This window comes from Zonotrichia leucophrys, chromosome 9 (assembly GCF_028769735.1).
Source record: "Zonotrichia leucophrys gambelii isolate GWCS_2022_RI chromosome 9, RI_Zleu_2.0, whole genome shotgun sequence".
NCBI lineage: Eukaryota > Metazoa > Chordata > Aves > Passeriformes > Passerellidae > Zonotrichia > Zonotrichia leucophrys.
In genome coordinates this window covers 23,675,154-23,691,957 of record NC_088179.1, presented here as the reverse complement: position 1 = coordinate 23,691,957, position 16,804 = coordinate 23,675,154, and the positions used below count along the sequence as shown (strand labels likewise).

The 16,804-nt window shown below is 41.1% G+C and overlaps 1 protein-coding gene across 1 annotated transcript in view; it reads right to left on the bottom strand.

The window, feature by feature from the left end:
* PPM1L (protein phosphatase, Mg2+/Mn2+ dependent 1L) overlaps positions 1 to 16,804 on the bottom strand; it is a 63,860-nt gene that overhangs the window by 11,436 nt on the left and 35,620 nt on the right. The window contains exon 2 of the mRNA XM_064721005.1: positions 2,011 to 2,185. Within this exon, the coding sequence (XP_064577075.1) occupies positions 2,011 to 2,185 (175 nt within the window). The remainder of the gene's footprint in view (positions 1 to 2,010; positions 2,186 to 16,804) is intronic.

The following is a 16,804-nucleotide window of genomic DNA, read 5'->3' as shown; positions in this document are numbered from 1 at the left end:
AAAAGCAAGCCATATGTGATGAAAGAAAAATTCTGCACCCTCATTTTGACCCGTGCTGGCCTTTGAGAACCCACAGGCCAAGCTCCTGGTGTGAGGTTTATTTTATAAAAGGATTTAAAAGGCATTTCTGGGAACAAAATGCCAGGAAAAGTGTCAGATCTGCAAACTGGGAGTTCTCTGTTCAAAAAGCCCCAAAAACTGCCTGGGTTTGGCCTCGTGTCAGGGTAAAAATCAGATTTTGGAAAGGCCAAAAATCAGGAATTTGCGAAGGGGGAAAAGAGCAAAATCCAGGGGGTGCCAATGGAGAGACACAGGAAATAATTAAAATAATTAAAATAATTAAAATAATTAACAGCAGAGAAAAAAAGCTGCCAGAAGTGTCCCCTCAGCTCCTGCCAGCCCGGGACAGGAAAAACAAATATTTCACAAAAATGAAAATAAAAGCTCAACCTGCACAAGGGGACTGGGGAAAGACTGGAAATGAATAATTTTTTTGGGAGCAGTAAAAGGAGAATTATAAGGAATAATTTCAGGAGGAACAAATATTTACAAAAATGAGGACAAAAGTTGAAGGGGTTTGGGGAAGGATTAAAAATGAGCAATTTTTGGGGCAGGAAAATGAGAAATGTGAGGAACCATTTCAGGAGAAACACACATTCCACAAAAACAAGGACAAAAGTTGAAGGTGTTTGGGGAAGGATTAAAAATGAGCAATTTTTGGGGCAGGAAAATGAGAATTCTAAGGAACCACATCAGTAGGAACAAACATTTCCCAAAAACAAGAACAAAAATTCAAGATATTGGGGGAAACGAGGAACTTTTGGGGCAGGAAAATGAGAATTATGAGGAACCACATTTCAGAAAACAATGAGAAAAGTTGAAGGGGTTTTGGGGAAACAAGTGAGGTTTTTGGGGCAGAAAATTGAGAATTCTAAGGAACCACTTGAGGAAGAACAAACATTTAAAAAAATGAGGACAAAAAGCTCAACCTGCACAGGCAGTTTGGGGAAATGAGCCATTTTTGGGGCAATAAAATGAGAATTGTGAGGAACCACTTCAGGGGGGACAAACATTTCACAAAAGAAGGAGAAAAGTTGAAGGTGCTTGGGGAAAAGAGTGATTTTTGGGGCAGGAAAATGAGAATTATGAGGACCCACCTAAGGAGGAACAAAAATGAGGACAAAAAGCTCAACCTGCACAGGAGGTTTGGGAAAACAAGCCAATTTTTTGGGGCAGAAAAATGAGAATTGTGAGGAACCACTTTGGGAGGAACAAACATTCCAAGAAAACAAGGAGAAAAGTTGAAGGAGCTTGGGGAAATGAGCCATGTTTGGGGCAGGAAAATGAGAATTATGAGGAACCACTTTGGGAGGAACACACATTCCACAAAAACAAGGACAAAAGCTGAAGGTGTTTGGGGAAAAGAGCCATTTTTGGGGCAGAAAAATGAGAATTATGAGGAACCACCTAAGGAGGAACAAAAACAAGAACGAAAAGCTCAACCTGCACAGGGGATTTGGAGAAATGAGCCATTTTTGGGGCAGAAAAATGAGAATTGTGAGGAACCACTTCAAGAGGAGCACACATCTCATAAACACAAGGACAAAAGCTGAAGGTGTTTGGGGAAAAGAGCCATTTTTTGGGGCAGAAAAATGAGAATTGTGAGGAACCAGTTTGGGAGGAACAAACATTCCAAGAAAACAAGGACAAAAGCTCAACCCACACAAGGTGTTCAGGGAAGGACTGAAAAAGAGCCATTTTTTGGGGCAGAAAAATGAGAATTATGAGGAATCACCTGAGGAGAAACAAACATTTCACAAAACAAGGAGAAAGACTCAACCTGCACAAGGTGTTTGGGGAAATGAGCCATTTTTTGAGCAGAAAAATACGAGGAAGCACCTGAGAAGGGAGAAACATCCCACAAAACCAAGGACAAAAATTGAAGGGGTTTGGAGAAAAGCGCCATTTTTTGGGGCAGAAAAAGGAGAATTTTGAGCAGGCCGGCCGTACCTGCCTCGTCGTAGGAGACGGCGAGCTTCTCGAGCATCTCCCTGTCGATGGAGAGGATCTGCTGCTCCAGGATGCTCTGGTAGGACAGCACGCTGTTCTCCTTGTCCCGCTCGTAGTCCTGCAGGTGCTGCTTCAGCACCTCGGGCAGCCGCGCCTTCACGTACTCCGCCGCCGACTGCGCCGCAATTAACAAAGCGTTAATTACCTTCATCAAGGTATTAATTAGCGTAAATAATTACCCGGAGAGCCCCCGCGCTGCACACACACTGCACACACACTGCACACACACTGCCCAGGGCCACCCGCACATCGCAGGGGTTTCATCGGAATCTTACGGCGCCACGCGGAAACGCGAAATCAAATTTAATGTGCTTATTCTGAATTTTTTATTCGAAATTTTTGAGCGCCGGTTGGTAAAGTGGAGTCAAATTTAATGTGTTTGTTCTGAATTTTTTATTCGAAATTTTTGAGCGCCGGTTGGTAAAGTGGAGTCAAATTTAATGTGTTTATTCTGAATTTTTATTCGAAATTTTTGAGCGCTGGTTGGTAAAGTGGAGTCAAATTTCACGTGTTTATTCTGAATATTTTATTCTAAATTTGAAAGCACCAATTGGTAAAGTGGAGTCAAATTTCACATGTTTGTTCTGAGTTTTTTATTCTGAATTTTCACTCTAAAATTTTAACCGTCGGTTGGTAAAGTGGAGTCAAATTTCATGTGTTTGTTCTGAATTTTTTATTCTGAATTTTCACTCTAAAATTTTAACCATCGATTGGTAAAGTGGAGTCAAATTTCACGTGTTTATTCTGAATTTTTTATTCTAAATTTGAAAGCACCAATTGGTAAAGTGGAGTCAAATTTCACGTGTTTGTTCTGAATTTTTTTATTCTAAATTTTCATTCTAAAATTTTAACCATCGATTGGTAAAGTGGAGTCAAATTTAATGTGTTTATTCTGATTTTTTTTATTCTAAATTTTCATTCTAAAATTTTAACCATCGATTGGTAAAGTGGAGTCAAATTTAATGTGCTTATTCTGAATTTTTTATTCGAAATTTTTGAGCGCCGGTTGGTAAAGTGGAGTCAAATTTCACGTGTTTATTCTGAATATTTTATTCTAAATTTGAAAGCACCAATTGGTAAAGTGGAATTAAATTTCATGTGCTTATTCTGAATTTTTTATTCGAAATTTTTGAGCGCCGGTTGGTAAAGTGGAGTCAAATTTCACGTGTTTATTCTGAATTTTTTATTCGAAATTTTTGAGCGCCAATTGGTAAAGTGGAGTCAAATTTCATGTGCTTATTCTGAATTTTTTTATTCGAAATTTAATGGGGCAATTAATTAATTCATTATTAATGAACATTACATTTAAGAGCTGTTTTTTTCCCAGGAAGGCCAGAAGGCACATTGTACATGGATTATTTTATCTCAAATTCAGGAATTTGCGTTTAATTTTCCTGAATTCTAATTTTCCTTAATTTTCCCTAAATTTTCCTTTAGACCACGCTGTGCAATATTAGAATTGTGCTTGGATTTATTAAATGTTTAGAATTGTGGTTGGATTTGTTAAATATTAAGAATTGTGGTTGGATTTATTAAATGTTTAGAATTGTGCTTGGATTTATTAAATATTTAGAATTGTGGTTGGATTTATTAAATGTTTAGAATTGTGGTTGGATTTGTTAAATATTTAGAATTGTTGTTGGATTTATTAATTCCAAATTATTTGCAGGTGCCCCCCCAGCAAATGAGTGCAGTTCCTCTGGATTTATCAATCATTTATCAATAATTCCATCAGAGATTGGAGAAGTCACAGGAGAATTTCAATTTTAATTAATTTAAAATTTAATTTAATTTTAATTTTAACACCAAGCCAATAATTTCCTGTTTATCCTGAACGGGCACGGACTGAAATGCAGGAAATTCCATCAAAACTTAAATAAAACCTTTATTTTTCTGGCTGCCCTGAGAGGCTGTGGAGTCACCAAATTTCCCGTATTTTATATGGAAATACCAAATCCCAGCTGGGTTATCCCACCCTGAATTTTTTTGCTCTGACAACCACACGTACACCCCCAAAATTAAAAATATCAGCAATAATGATGGCGAAGGAATTATTCCTGCAGCAAAAAGCATCAGCATCTAAATTGCACACGCACAAACCCTGAGTGTTAATTAGGGAGTCAATCATTGCCTCTTTTAGGAGAAAAACGAGGATTGGTGGGGAAATCTGTCAGAAATGCCAAAAATGGGAGATGGAGCCCCAAAAATGGGAGAGGCTCAGAAATTGTGACCAAAACTGCAAGGAAAGGATGTCACTGTCTGATATTCAAATTCAATATTTGAATTTATCACAGGGCACCGTTCAGTTAAAGGCACAAAGCAAAACAGGTGCGATTGAAGCGCTAAAAATAAAAATAAATTAGGGATGTCAAGATTTCACCTGATTTTGATGCTAATTGGGTGGAACTATTAGCGGAGATGAGCTGAATATGAAATGAAGGTCTGTAAAAAAAAAAAGTACTGAAAAGACTTGGCCATTACCAGGTAACAATGCAGAAAAACCCAGGAAAAACCCAAATTGCAATTTATTTCCTAAATTTTGTGAGCAGGGATTGCATTGCAAGGCCAGATGTGAATATTTCACCCAAAGCAGGATTAAATGAAACATTTTCTTATATCCCTGTAATCAAATCGAAGCAAAAGGGATCATTTTTAATATTGGCACAAACAGGCAGAAATGAGAGGAAAAGCAATAAAAATAATGGTGAGAGTGCCATAAACCCAAAAAAATTTACACAGGCGCTGAACTGCTCATTTTGATCCAGCAAAATGCTGCATTTTGGGTTTTACTGAGCTCATCCAGTTAACACTGAAGGTAAAATAAAAAAAAAAAAATAAAAAAAAAGGAGGTTTGCAAAAATGACTCAACTCGAAAATGACATTTCCAACTCTGCAACCCTGCGCCCCTGAACTGAAAGCTTTTATTAGGAATTCAAATGCCTTAAAACGACTCCAGGGGATTCCCACAGGTGGCTCTGTGCAGAAGCTTTTCCAGAGAGCAGGGGGTTGGTTTTTAGAGTGAAAATCCAGTTTTACCAGAAGCCTTTCATTCTGCTGAGGGAAAAAATGTATTTATAGCCTATTAGAGTCAATTAAAGAGCAAGAAGCATTCGTCTTTCTGCGCCATTGTTCTCTCCCTCCCAGCACTCAGGGAGAGCAGTGGAATATTTTTATTTTAGCCTAAATGGTCCTTCCTGATTTAGAGACTTCACTTTGTGCCAAGCACAAGCCAAGAACTGGGAAGATTCAGTCAAAAAAAAAAAACCCAAAAATTCAGTTTTCAGCTGCTTAGAATGCCAGCAGTGCTCACCAGCTGCTCCCAAAGCTGTCTCCCACCCTTTAAATGGAATATTGCTGTGATTCCACCCAGCACAACCCCAAAGCTGGGCAAGCAGCAAACACACAGAAACTCCAAATAGCAGCAGAGTGTCAATGTAGAAAATATTCTCATTTTGCCTTCCCCAGCCAGGAATCCCCTGAGGGAAGCAGGAGAGCTCCTGGAGCAGGAGATGTTGTCCCTTGGGGATCTGCGAAGGCTTTTCCTACTCCAGATAAACCCAATTTGGGAACAACCCTGAAGTTTCCATTGAAGTGTGACCTTAAAAATTGTCTGTTAAGAAATTAAATGAATAATTGGCCTGGTGTTCCACCCAGAGCTGTGAGGAGATGAGATGAGATAAAACCTTTTGGTTTTATTTCTCTTTTTTCCAGAGAAATCCAGGGATGGAGACACCACTGGGAGCCAACCCTGTCCTTCCCCACCTGGGACAAACCCCGCACACGAAGGGTTAACAGGGAAAAGCTGCAATCCCCCTTTTCCTTCAGGAATTAAAATTTCTGCAGGTTCCATGAGCCCTGGTTCGATGTAATTATGGTTATTTTCTGAGGTCCTGCCCTCTTCCCTTTGGGCCTGAAAAATCCACGGTATTGACCTGAATAATGAACCAGGAGCAAGGAAGCCAACAAGATGGAAAAATGATAAATTCCGTTCTCCCTGTGCCCAGCAGGGACACAGGTATGATCCACGAAATCCCAATTATTTCCCATTTCCCAGTCAGGAAAACACTTGCGCAAGCCACATTCCTGGTTTTGTAAAACCAATCCAGAATAAAGCAAACTTTTGTGTCCTCTCCTGGAGCAACAGGCTGCCAGAAAAGGAGATTTTGGGGATCATGGGGGTGATAAGCAGCTGAAAAACGAGATTGTGGCAGCGCTCAGCGCTTAAAAAGGCTCCTGAAATCCCAAGTGTATAAACAGGGGGGGAATAATGATTGATTGGGGGAACTAATTTGGGAATTGTCCATGGAAAATCCTGCTTGTTATAGCCGGAATTTGAGAATTCAGAGAGTATCTGAGGGTTTAAGAAAACGATAAAAAAGGGGGAGAATTACAATGAAAAAAGGTAGTAAAAAGGTAGAAAATAGAGGGTATCTGAGGGTTTAAGAAAACAATAAAAAAGGGGGGAGAATTACAATGAAAAAAGGTAGTAAAAAGGTAGAAAATAGAGGGTATCTGAGGGTTTAAGAAAACAATAAAAAAAAGGGGAAATTAGAATAAAAAATGGGGAATCCAATTTAAAAAATGGGGGAAAAGGTTTATTTATTTTTTTTTTTCCACAGAAGGAAAGTTTCCCTCTGATGAGCTGAGAGAGGTGAGGATGCGAAGGCTCTGAGGTGCTTTGGTTGTGGTGCCACAGCTCCTTTTCCTAAAACCAGGAGGAATCAGAGAAATTTCGGGCACATCAGTGACCAAGACAAAACAGAATAACCAGATCAGGATCTCAGGATCCCACCCGGCTGCCCTGGAATTCAGCTGCAGCAGGACCCAGAAACTGCCATTAAATAAAACACCTCCTTCAGGAGGAGCAGACAAACCTCCCCGAGTGGACAGAATTGATGTCACACAGTAATTATATAAAGCACTTAATTAAATGGCAGAGGCTCAAAGACAGGGACTTCATTAAGTAGAACAGCAGCCAATTCCAATCCATAAATAGTTTCCAAGGCCTGTTCCTTTTCTGGAGGCATTTCAGAACACAAACTCTGAGAGCTGCACCCCCGAGAGCAGGAGGGACATAAATCAGGCCCAGTAAGGACAAACAGCAGTGCCTGGATGTTATTCCTGCTTCCCTCCAAAAATGTACATTTAAAGGATTAAAAAAAGGATTTTTGGGATCAGAACTTCTCTGGTTATTGGGCAGGTGGGGAGCAGGGAATGGTCTGGAGGTGTTTTTGCTCATATTCCTCAAGTTCATGAGGAGATCATTCCAAAAGATGGGAAAATAAGGAGGGAGGAGGCAGATGTAGGAAAAAAAGGAGGGAGATAGACACTGATGGAAGGGAGAACAGAGAGTGTGATGCCCCAGAGCAGAGGCTGAGTCCCAGAATAAAGCAGGGATTTATCCAAAGCATCTCCTCCATGGATCCACCTTGGGCAGCACCAGAGCCCAGCCAGGGCTGCACCCAAGATGACCCAAAATGGCCCCAAAATGCACGAGCGCTCCCGGGCTCTGTCCCTGGGATCAGTTCTGCTCCATTTGCACCTTGCAGTTCATTGTCCCATCCCAGCTTTAGCCCAGGCAGTCCCACCCTGCTTGTTTTTCTCTCTGCAGCCCACGGGGTTTGTGCTCCTGGGCTGAGATTTGGGTCATTTGTCCTTGGTGCCCAGCTGGAGCAGGAATTGTTTTGTCTCCCTGCTCTGTGCACAGAGCTCACCATCCCTGAATGTGAACCCAGACCCACACACTAAAGCAGCACAGAACGTGAAACATAGAAAAGCTCAAACCTGAGGCATCAAGTAAAATGGAAGTCAGTAAAAAGAAAGATGAAACCAAATATGTTTAAAGAACACCTGGAGGTGGCACTCAATGCCCTGAGTTGGTAACAAGGTGGGGATCAGGCCCAGGCTGGACTCCATGGTCTTGGAAATCTTTTCCAACCCCAGTGATTCAATGCCAGGGAAATCCTTCCAAAAGATTGGAAATCTTTTCCTTTAAATGGTCATTTAAAGGAAATTTTCCTGAAACACAGTTTAATTAAATAAGATGGTACACAGTCATTGTGTTTCTGCAGCTCGTTTGGGTTGTTAATTACACTTATTATCAAAGGAGAAGGTCAAGGAGGTTCCCAGCTATTTTCATCTCTGAACGGATGGAGAATGGGGGGCTGAGCAGGGAATTATGCAGCTGAGGGGGAAAAGGGGAATAAACAGTTCCTGCCACAAGCTGGGACCTCCAGCACTGACCCTCTGGGTGACACCAGAGTGTTTCAGCCATAACTGAGCAGATTTTATATCTTTTATTATATATTTTATTACATATTTTTTAATATCTTTACTCCTGGCCAGGCTGCAGGGCACCCAGACAGGGCCATTCCAAGTGACAGCCCTGACGAGGTTTCCTCTCACGGGGACAGCACCAGTCCCTCTCCCAAGGGAGGCTGAATAAATGTCCAAGATGTTTCTTTCCCTTTACTGCTTCACTTTGCAATTTCCTCCTATTTTTAAGAGCAGCCCCAGCAGGGATTAAAGGTCCATGATAGCACACTATAAAAAACTTCAAAGCAGCAACTGGGAGTGATTCTGCTCTTGCATTAGAAGCTCCTTGAAAAAGCTCCTGCTCTGAAGAGATAACAGCACAGCTTTGATTTTAAGGCTTTTGTATTGCTTGGAGTGTTTGTATATTAAAGTGACACAGCCTGGAGTTTTCAGATTTCATGGCAAGCCTTGAGACAACAAAAAGCAAATACCTTTTATCGGGAGCGTGGAGCGAAGCAACTCGCGAAGCACAGCTTAATATTTTGGCAACGTTCCCAAAAATATTCAACCTTTCACTTCCAGGAGTTTAAACAGAAATTTAAGCAAACCTGAGCCAAGGTTTCAGAAGAAAAACAAATCTGAAATTCACAGAAAACCCAAGATATCCCAGGGGCTGGTTGGGTTTTCATGCCGTGTTGGTGAACAAGTCCTGAGCCAGGTCTCTGAGGTGGAAGCTGGGGAGATCAAGTTCATTTCCCAGAAAAACAGCTGCTAGCAAATCAGTGTTTTGCTGTCACTCAGGCATTGATTTATCATCTCCCAAAATCATTAATATTTCTCCCCAAAGTCCCTGGGCTCTGTTGCCATGCTCTGTCCCTCACACGCTGCTGCTCCCTCACAACTCTGTGGGGATTTTTCCCCTACTGCCCATTATTCCACCTGGATAATTTCTACAGAACTGTTCCCACTCCACCAGATTTTCCATCATTTTCCAGAGGGCTTTTCCACATGTTTTGCTGTCACTCAGGCATTGATTTATCATTTCCCAAAATCATAAATATTTCTCCCCAGAGTCTCTGGGCTCTTTGGTGCTGCTCCCTCACTTCATCCCTCAGGATGGGGGAACTCTGTGGGGATTCTTCCTGCCCATTATTCCACCTGGATCATCCCCACAGAACTGTTCCCACTCCACCAGATTTTCCATCATTTTCCAGAGGGTTTTTCCCTATGTTTTGCTGTCACTCAGGCATTGATTTATCATCTCCCAAAATCATTAATATTTCTCCCCAGAGTCCCTGGTTTCTTTGGGGCCTTGCTCTGTCCCTCACATGCTGCTGCTCCCTCACAACTCTGTGGGGATTCTTCCTGCCCATTATTCCACCTGGATCATCTCCACAGAACTGTCCAGATTTTCCATCATTTTCCAGAGGGTTTTTCCACATGTTTTGCTGTCACTCAGGCATTGATTTATCATCTCCCAAAATCATTAATATTTCTCCCCAGAGTCCCTGGGCTCTTTGGGGCCTTGCTCTGCCCCTCACACGCTGCTGCTCCCTCACAACTCTGTGGGGATTTTTCCCCTACTGCCCATTATTCCACCTGGATCATCTCCACAGAACTGTCCAGATTTTCCATCATTTTCCAGAGGGTTTTACCACATGTTTTGCTGTCACTCAGCATATTTCATATTTCATAAAATCATAAATATTTCTCCCCAGAGTCCCTGGGCTCTTTGGGGCCTTGCTCTGTCCCTCACAGGCTGCTGCTCCCTCACTTCATCCCTCAGGATGGGGGAACTCTGTGGGGATTCTTCCTGCCCATTATTCCACCTGGATCATCTCCCCAGAACTAATCCTAGTCCACAGGTTTTCCATCATTTTCCAGACAGTTTTTCCATATTATTTTCCAGAAAGTTCCCTAACAGTTGTCCAAGGCAAGGATCATGGCTGAGCCCCACTTCCCAATCTCTAAACTCCTGGACTCCCACCCCAGCCAGGCAGTTCTGGGAACATCTCCAGATGAAAGCAGTGGGAGCACCATTAAATCTCCTCTCCTCTCATCCTCTTATCCCCCAGAACTGCAGGATTACCCTCAGAGCGATGTATCCCAGGTGTTATCTCTGCCCGAGCTCTGTTTGCCACACCTGAGCACCAAACCATGTCTAAGCCTCCCAGCACATCACCCCCAGGTGCAGCTGCTTTTAAATCCACCTCCACAACCCCTTCCCTGCAGGCACTGCCTGATCCCAGCTGCTGGAATAAATAAATTTCAATAAGAAATCCAGATTTATTCCCAGCAATGCTTGGAGCAAGCAAACACTAAAGGGATGAACTGCGGTGAAACCAGAGAAGAGCAGAATGGAAAAAAAATAAAAATCTCAACAGCTTGAGGTGTCTCGACAGATCGGGGCAAAAAAATGTGAGAGGATAATTTTGGGCAGGAAAACGTGGAATTTCAACTTTCCACCCCAAAAAAAGTGGGTTTGTTTCCTGACGACCGACGGCGGGACACAAACAGGGAATGAGAAAACAACATCTGAGAGAATCGTTGAGGTTCGAAGAAATGCTGCCAACACTGAGCAAAAAAAGGGTAAAAACAGGATTTGGGAATCTTGTGGGTGTGCTAGAAACTCATCTAAATGGAGACAAATAAAATACCAGCAGGAAATGTTGAGAGGGGGGGAAAAACCTGGTGTGTAGAAGAGTGAGAAACTTATTTTGGAGCCAACGGGATGGTACAGCCAAATAATGGCATTTCTGAGGGAGAGAGTCTGGGGGAAGGAAAAGGGACAAAAGGGAAGGCTGAGCACCAAGGAGCTTGTCAAAGGAAAGGGAATTTTGGGAAATTAAAGGAAAGGGAATTTGGGGAGATTTCAGGGAAGTTAAAGGAAAGGGAATTTTGAGAGAACAAGGAAAGGGAATGTTGGGAGATTTAAGGAAAGTTAAGGGAAAGGGAATTTTGGGAGATTCAAGGAAAGTTAAAGGAAAGGGAATTTTGGGAGATTCAAGGAAAGTTAAAGGAAAGGGAATTTTGGGTGGTTAAAGGGAAGTTAAAGGAAAGGAAATTCTGGGAGATCTAAGGAAAGTTAAAGAAAAGAGAATTTTAGAAGATTTAAGGAAAATTAAAGGAAAAGGAATTTTGGGAGATTTAAGGAAAGTTAAAGGAAAGGGAATTCTGGGAGATTAAAGGGAAGTTAAAGGAAAGGGAATTTTGGGAGAGCAAGGAAAGGGAATTTTGGGAGGCACCTTTAAGGATGAGCTTTGCTAAGAGGCCAAAAGAAAGGAGAGGTGCTAAACATGAAAACCTCCCAAGCCTCATCCATGGCCCTTCTGGAGTGTCCAAATCCCCAGGAAAAGCCTGGAGCTGATCCCTGCCCAGGAGTTTGTGCCAGCTCAGCAGCTCAAAACCAGATTATTTTCCCTTGCTTGGCCTTCTTGGCTATTTCAATTCCGCCTCATTTTAGGGAGCAGAAAATCCCCTGCAAAATAAACACTGAGATTGAGCCTCACCTTAAGGAGCTGCTGATTCTCAACCCAAAAATATCCTGGGAGCAAATGAATGTGCTGCTCTGGGAGGCGAAAATCCTGCTTTAAAGGAAATATTTAATTTCATTTCCCACCTAAGAGGCTCCAGCAGAACAAAACACACCAGCAAAAAAGCCCAGGAAAATTGAATCAGGGCTATTTCTGAGCTCCTTATCCCAATTTTGGAGCCCATAAACTCCCTTTCCCCAACACGTGGCTGCAGTATTTTCATCAAGTGGGTTTTAGTGAAGTGGGAAATCAAATTTGCAAGAGCAACGACTGCAGGAAATCATGATAAAATGCTTGATGCTTCCTGACACTTAAAATAATATTCTAATCTGGTTTTCTAAAGCTCTGCAATAAACTCTGCTGCCTGGAAATCAGGTGGAAATCAGAGGGTGAATGAATCCAAACACAAAATTATGCAATGAATGTTTTCACTGGATACAATTAGGGCATATTATACTTTTAAAGACCTGCAGATGAAACTACCTGAAAATTGAAATATTTAACCCCAGCAATGAAATTAAGGAATGAAAATGGAGTTTCTCAGGGTTTTATGGATAGAAAGCTGTTTCACAAGGGATGTTTCCTCACTCCCAGATTTTCCGGAGAGCTGCTGGGGAACCATCCTGGAGTTTTTTCCACGGAGGTTATTTTGGTCACCATTCCCCTTTCACATGCACACGAGGAGCTACAGGCTATTTTTTGGTACCAGAATGATCTTTATCCTGCTATTTTTACTTCTCATTGCTGTGCTTTTGCCCTTGGCCTCTCTGCACAGCCCTCCCACTCCCATTCCTCCCCCAGCCCCAGTCGTTTCCATCCTTTCTTACAGAACCTCCTTTTATTCTCCTTAAAAGTCCATAAAAACTTTGAATTTAGGGCCTCAGATTTCCAGCAGAGCCCAAACACTGTTACCCAACCTCTGGTTCCCACTGCGCTATTTTTGCACCATGAATTTTGAATATTAAAGTGTATTTTGTAGATTTTGGGGCTTTATGATCTGCTAAATCTTATTGTACTTGATGACCTGAAAGGTTTTTTCCAACCTAAATGATTCTGTGGTTCTTTAGTATATCAAATAAACAGAGAATAAATAAACAGTGAACTCAGCTGGGCCTAAAAACCAAACTCTGAGCACTCCACATTTAGAGAGTATGACTGAGACGGAATAAAACTCCTTAAAATCTTTTTAAATTGTACTTTATATGCACCAGGAGCATGTGCTTGAGAGAAAATGCTTTTTCCTGCTGATTCCTGTGGTTTTCCCTTTAGTCTTTCTCAGCTTACAGGAATTATTTAAAATAAAATACATAACTACAGGGTCAAGCAAAAAAGCTGTTAAAATGTTTTCATAGGTAGGTGGCCAAGAAATAATCAGATTTTCTCTTGGAAACCGAGCTAGGAACCCACTCAAACAACAACTCTTGGTGATTTAGCGTCGTGGTTTTTTACAGTGAAATCAATTATGAGAAAAATCTGTTTTTCTCTTACCAAATATTGCCCAAAATAACCTGCAGCTCGTTTCTTTCTGCAAGGACTAACAGGCATTTAGCCTTGAAAGGCATCTAATAAATAAAATAATTTCCATGCAATTTGTCTGGGTATCGACACAGAACATGCCACGAGCTGGAAATCCCACTGGGAATTTGGGATCAATCCCACTGGGAATTTGGGATCAATCCCACTGGGAATTTGGGATAAATCCCACTGGGAACTGGGGATAAATTCCACAGGGAATTTGGATAAATCCCACTGGGAATTTGGGATAAATTCCACAGGGATATTGGGATAAATCCCACTGGGAATTTGGGATCAATCCCACGGGAATTTGGGATCAATCCCACCGGGATATTGGGATAAATTCCACAGGGAATTGGGGATAAATCCCACTGGGAACTGGGGATAAATCCCACTGGGAATTGGGATCAATTCCACGGGATATTGGGATAAATTCCACAGGGATATTGGATAAATTCCACAGGAATTTGGTATAAATCCCACAGGGAATTCGGGATCAATCCCACTGGGAATTTGGGATCAATCCACGGGATATTGTAAATCCATGGAATGGGATAAATTCCACAGGGAATTTGGGATCAATCCCACTGGGAATTTGGGATAAATTCCACAGGGATATTGGGATAAATTCCACTGGGAATTTGGGATCAATCCCATGGGAATTTGGGATAAATCCCACAGGGATATTGGGATCAATTCCACAGGGATATTGGGATAAATTCCACTGGGAATTGGGGATAAATCCCACTGGGAATTTGGGATAAATTCCACAGGGATATTGGGATAAATTCCACAGGGAATTGGGTATAAATCCCACAAGAAATTCGGGATAAATCCCACAGGGAATTGGGGATTAATCCCACAGGTAATTGAGAATAAATCCCACAGGGAATTCAGAATTAATCCCACAGGGAATTCAGAATAAATCCCACAGGGAATTCGGGATCAATCCCACACAGAATTAGGGATAATTCCACTTTTCACGTTTGACTGTTTCCAACTTGAGGTGTTTTGCATAAAAAAAGACACCAGGTTTGGGGTTTTTAATCAAACACCAAATGGAGGAACCAGAAAGGAGGGAAGCAAAAGCTTTCCCTCAATATTTCCATCCCTTTTTTTGGAATCTTTTGTGTTTTTGGGTCATGAACAACTGCAGCAATCCCGGGGGGAAAACCAGGGAATGCAAATCCTGAAGTTTCTGCTTTGTGGAGCACTGGGAGAGGGAAGCAGAGAGGTTTTTCCCCAGTTTCCACCACTGGAATATATAAAATATGTATTTAGATTATGTATTAAAATAAACATTTATTAAATAATTTATTAAAATATTTTATATATTTAAAATATGTAAATTAAAATAACATTTAATATATATAATAAATATATATTAAATTAAAATTAATTTAATATATATATATAAATTATATATATTATATTATAATTATTATATATATTAATTAATATTATATAATATATTAAATATATTATAGTGCATATATATTTTTATATATTCTATATTATCTATTCTAAATTATATAATATGTATGTAATATACATAATATATAATATATATTGTGTATATAAATTAAAGAAATATAAATCTACCAAATGCGCTGACAGCTGCAAATCTGACCAGTTGAAATCTGCATTAATACCCAGAAAAATTCACCCTGGTGGGAATTTTGTGACACCAATTATTCCTTTGCAAAAAACCAATGAAAAATGGAAAAAACGGAGTGGCCATGATTCAAAAATTCCTTGGAAGTGAAGGAAAATGGAAGGAAGCTCCAGAGCAATGGTGTGAACAGAACAGGATATCTGACAGATTCCTAAACCTCAATAAACAGAGGAAAAAAATCTCATTTTCCTGTACAGAACACGATGTGCTATGGATGTAATTTATGTACATAATTTCTATATAATTTCTAAATAAAGTTCTTGGAGCATCCCATTCCTGGTGGTATCCCATGCCAGGGATCAGTGTAATCATTATTGGCAGCATAATTTAATTAATTTTTCAGCACTGCCTGTACATAGACATAGAACTGAAGGAAAAGCCAGCCTAGCTTAACCATAACTCATAAATCAAATTAAAATCCACTGGACTGAAACCACCGAGAGAGAAAATGCTTTATAAATAGATGACAAACCTTGAATTCACAGATCTTTTAGCAAGGAAACAACACAAAATATTAACAATTCCAACATCCCAGCCTGGGCTTTGTTTGCAGGTTTATTTTGGGGGAAATTTTGCCAAGGTCCCTCTTTGATGTGGCCCTTCCAGGTTTATTTTAGGAGGCATTTTTGGAATCAGTGTCAACACACAAGCGGACAGGATGTTTGTGAATTCTGCATTGGAAAATGGAATTATTGTGTCCTGATGTGCAAAACAGAGAGGCTTTGCCTGGAAGCTGCCAGCATAAAACTGATTGTTAGGATGGAATTCTGCCTGGAAGCTGCCAGCATAAAAACTGGGATAACGTTTAGGACATGGAAATTCCTGCCTGGGGCAGATTTTCACATCCCAATCCCATCAACATCCACCAAACACCCAGAGGCAGGAGGGGGCCTTGGGCAGCAGAGCCTGGACACATCAAACAGAGGAATGTTGCTGGAAAATTGGAGGAATGAGTGGAAAATTATTAAAAACCAAGGATTGCTAAAATGCAGGTGGTCTGGGAGGAGAAAAGACATGGAAAACCAGGAATGTGACCTGATAAAACACAAGGGAAGCCCCATGGCCTCACTTCTGTCCCAAAAATGCTCCTTGGGCATGAACTTTTCCCACACAGATGCAAGACAAACCTGATTTCACAGCAATTATCCCCTCAGGGACAGCCCTGCTCCTTCCCATGGCACTGACACTGCACCCAAAGCCAGGATTGCCCTCGGATGGGCTGAATTTAAATTCCCTGTCAGCAATCCCTCAGTGCCACCCCTGTGTTGGAGATTTTTTCAGAAATGGCTCGGAAGGCAGCTGTGAGGAGTAAAATTCTCACAGCCTGTTTCTGTAAACAGCAGAGGTTCTCAGGTTGTTTTTAATTACAAGTAAAAGTGACAAACATGAAGGCCTTGAGAACCTTGCATACCAGAGTTCTCAGGCAGCTTTCTCATAACAAGTAGATATTCTATCTTTGGCTGTTTTGGGAAAGCAAAAATAATTTTGAGAACCCAAATCTTGGTATTGGAAACATAAGGAGGGGTTGGTGTGTTATCTCTGACCTATTGTGAGCTCGGGTTTGCAATATGCATGAACTTAATTAACACGGTTATAAAAAGTGATTGATTGATGAATAAACCAGAGTCAGATGCTGAACAAGGAAGTTGGGTCTCTCCCTCCATCTTCAATTCCCCTGTGCTCCTCATTTATGAGCAGCCCATGAAGGGTTTTCCCAGCTTTGTTTCTTTTCCCACTAAATCCCAATATCCCCTCA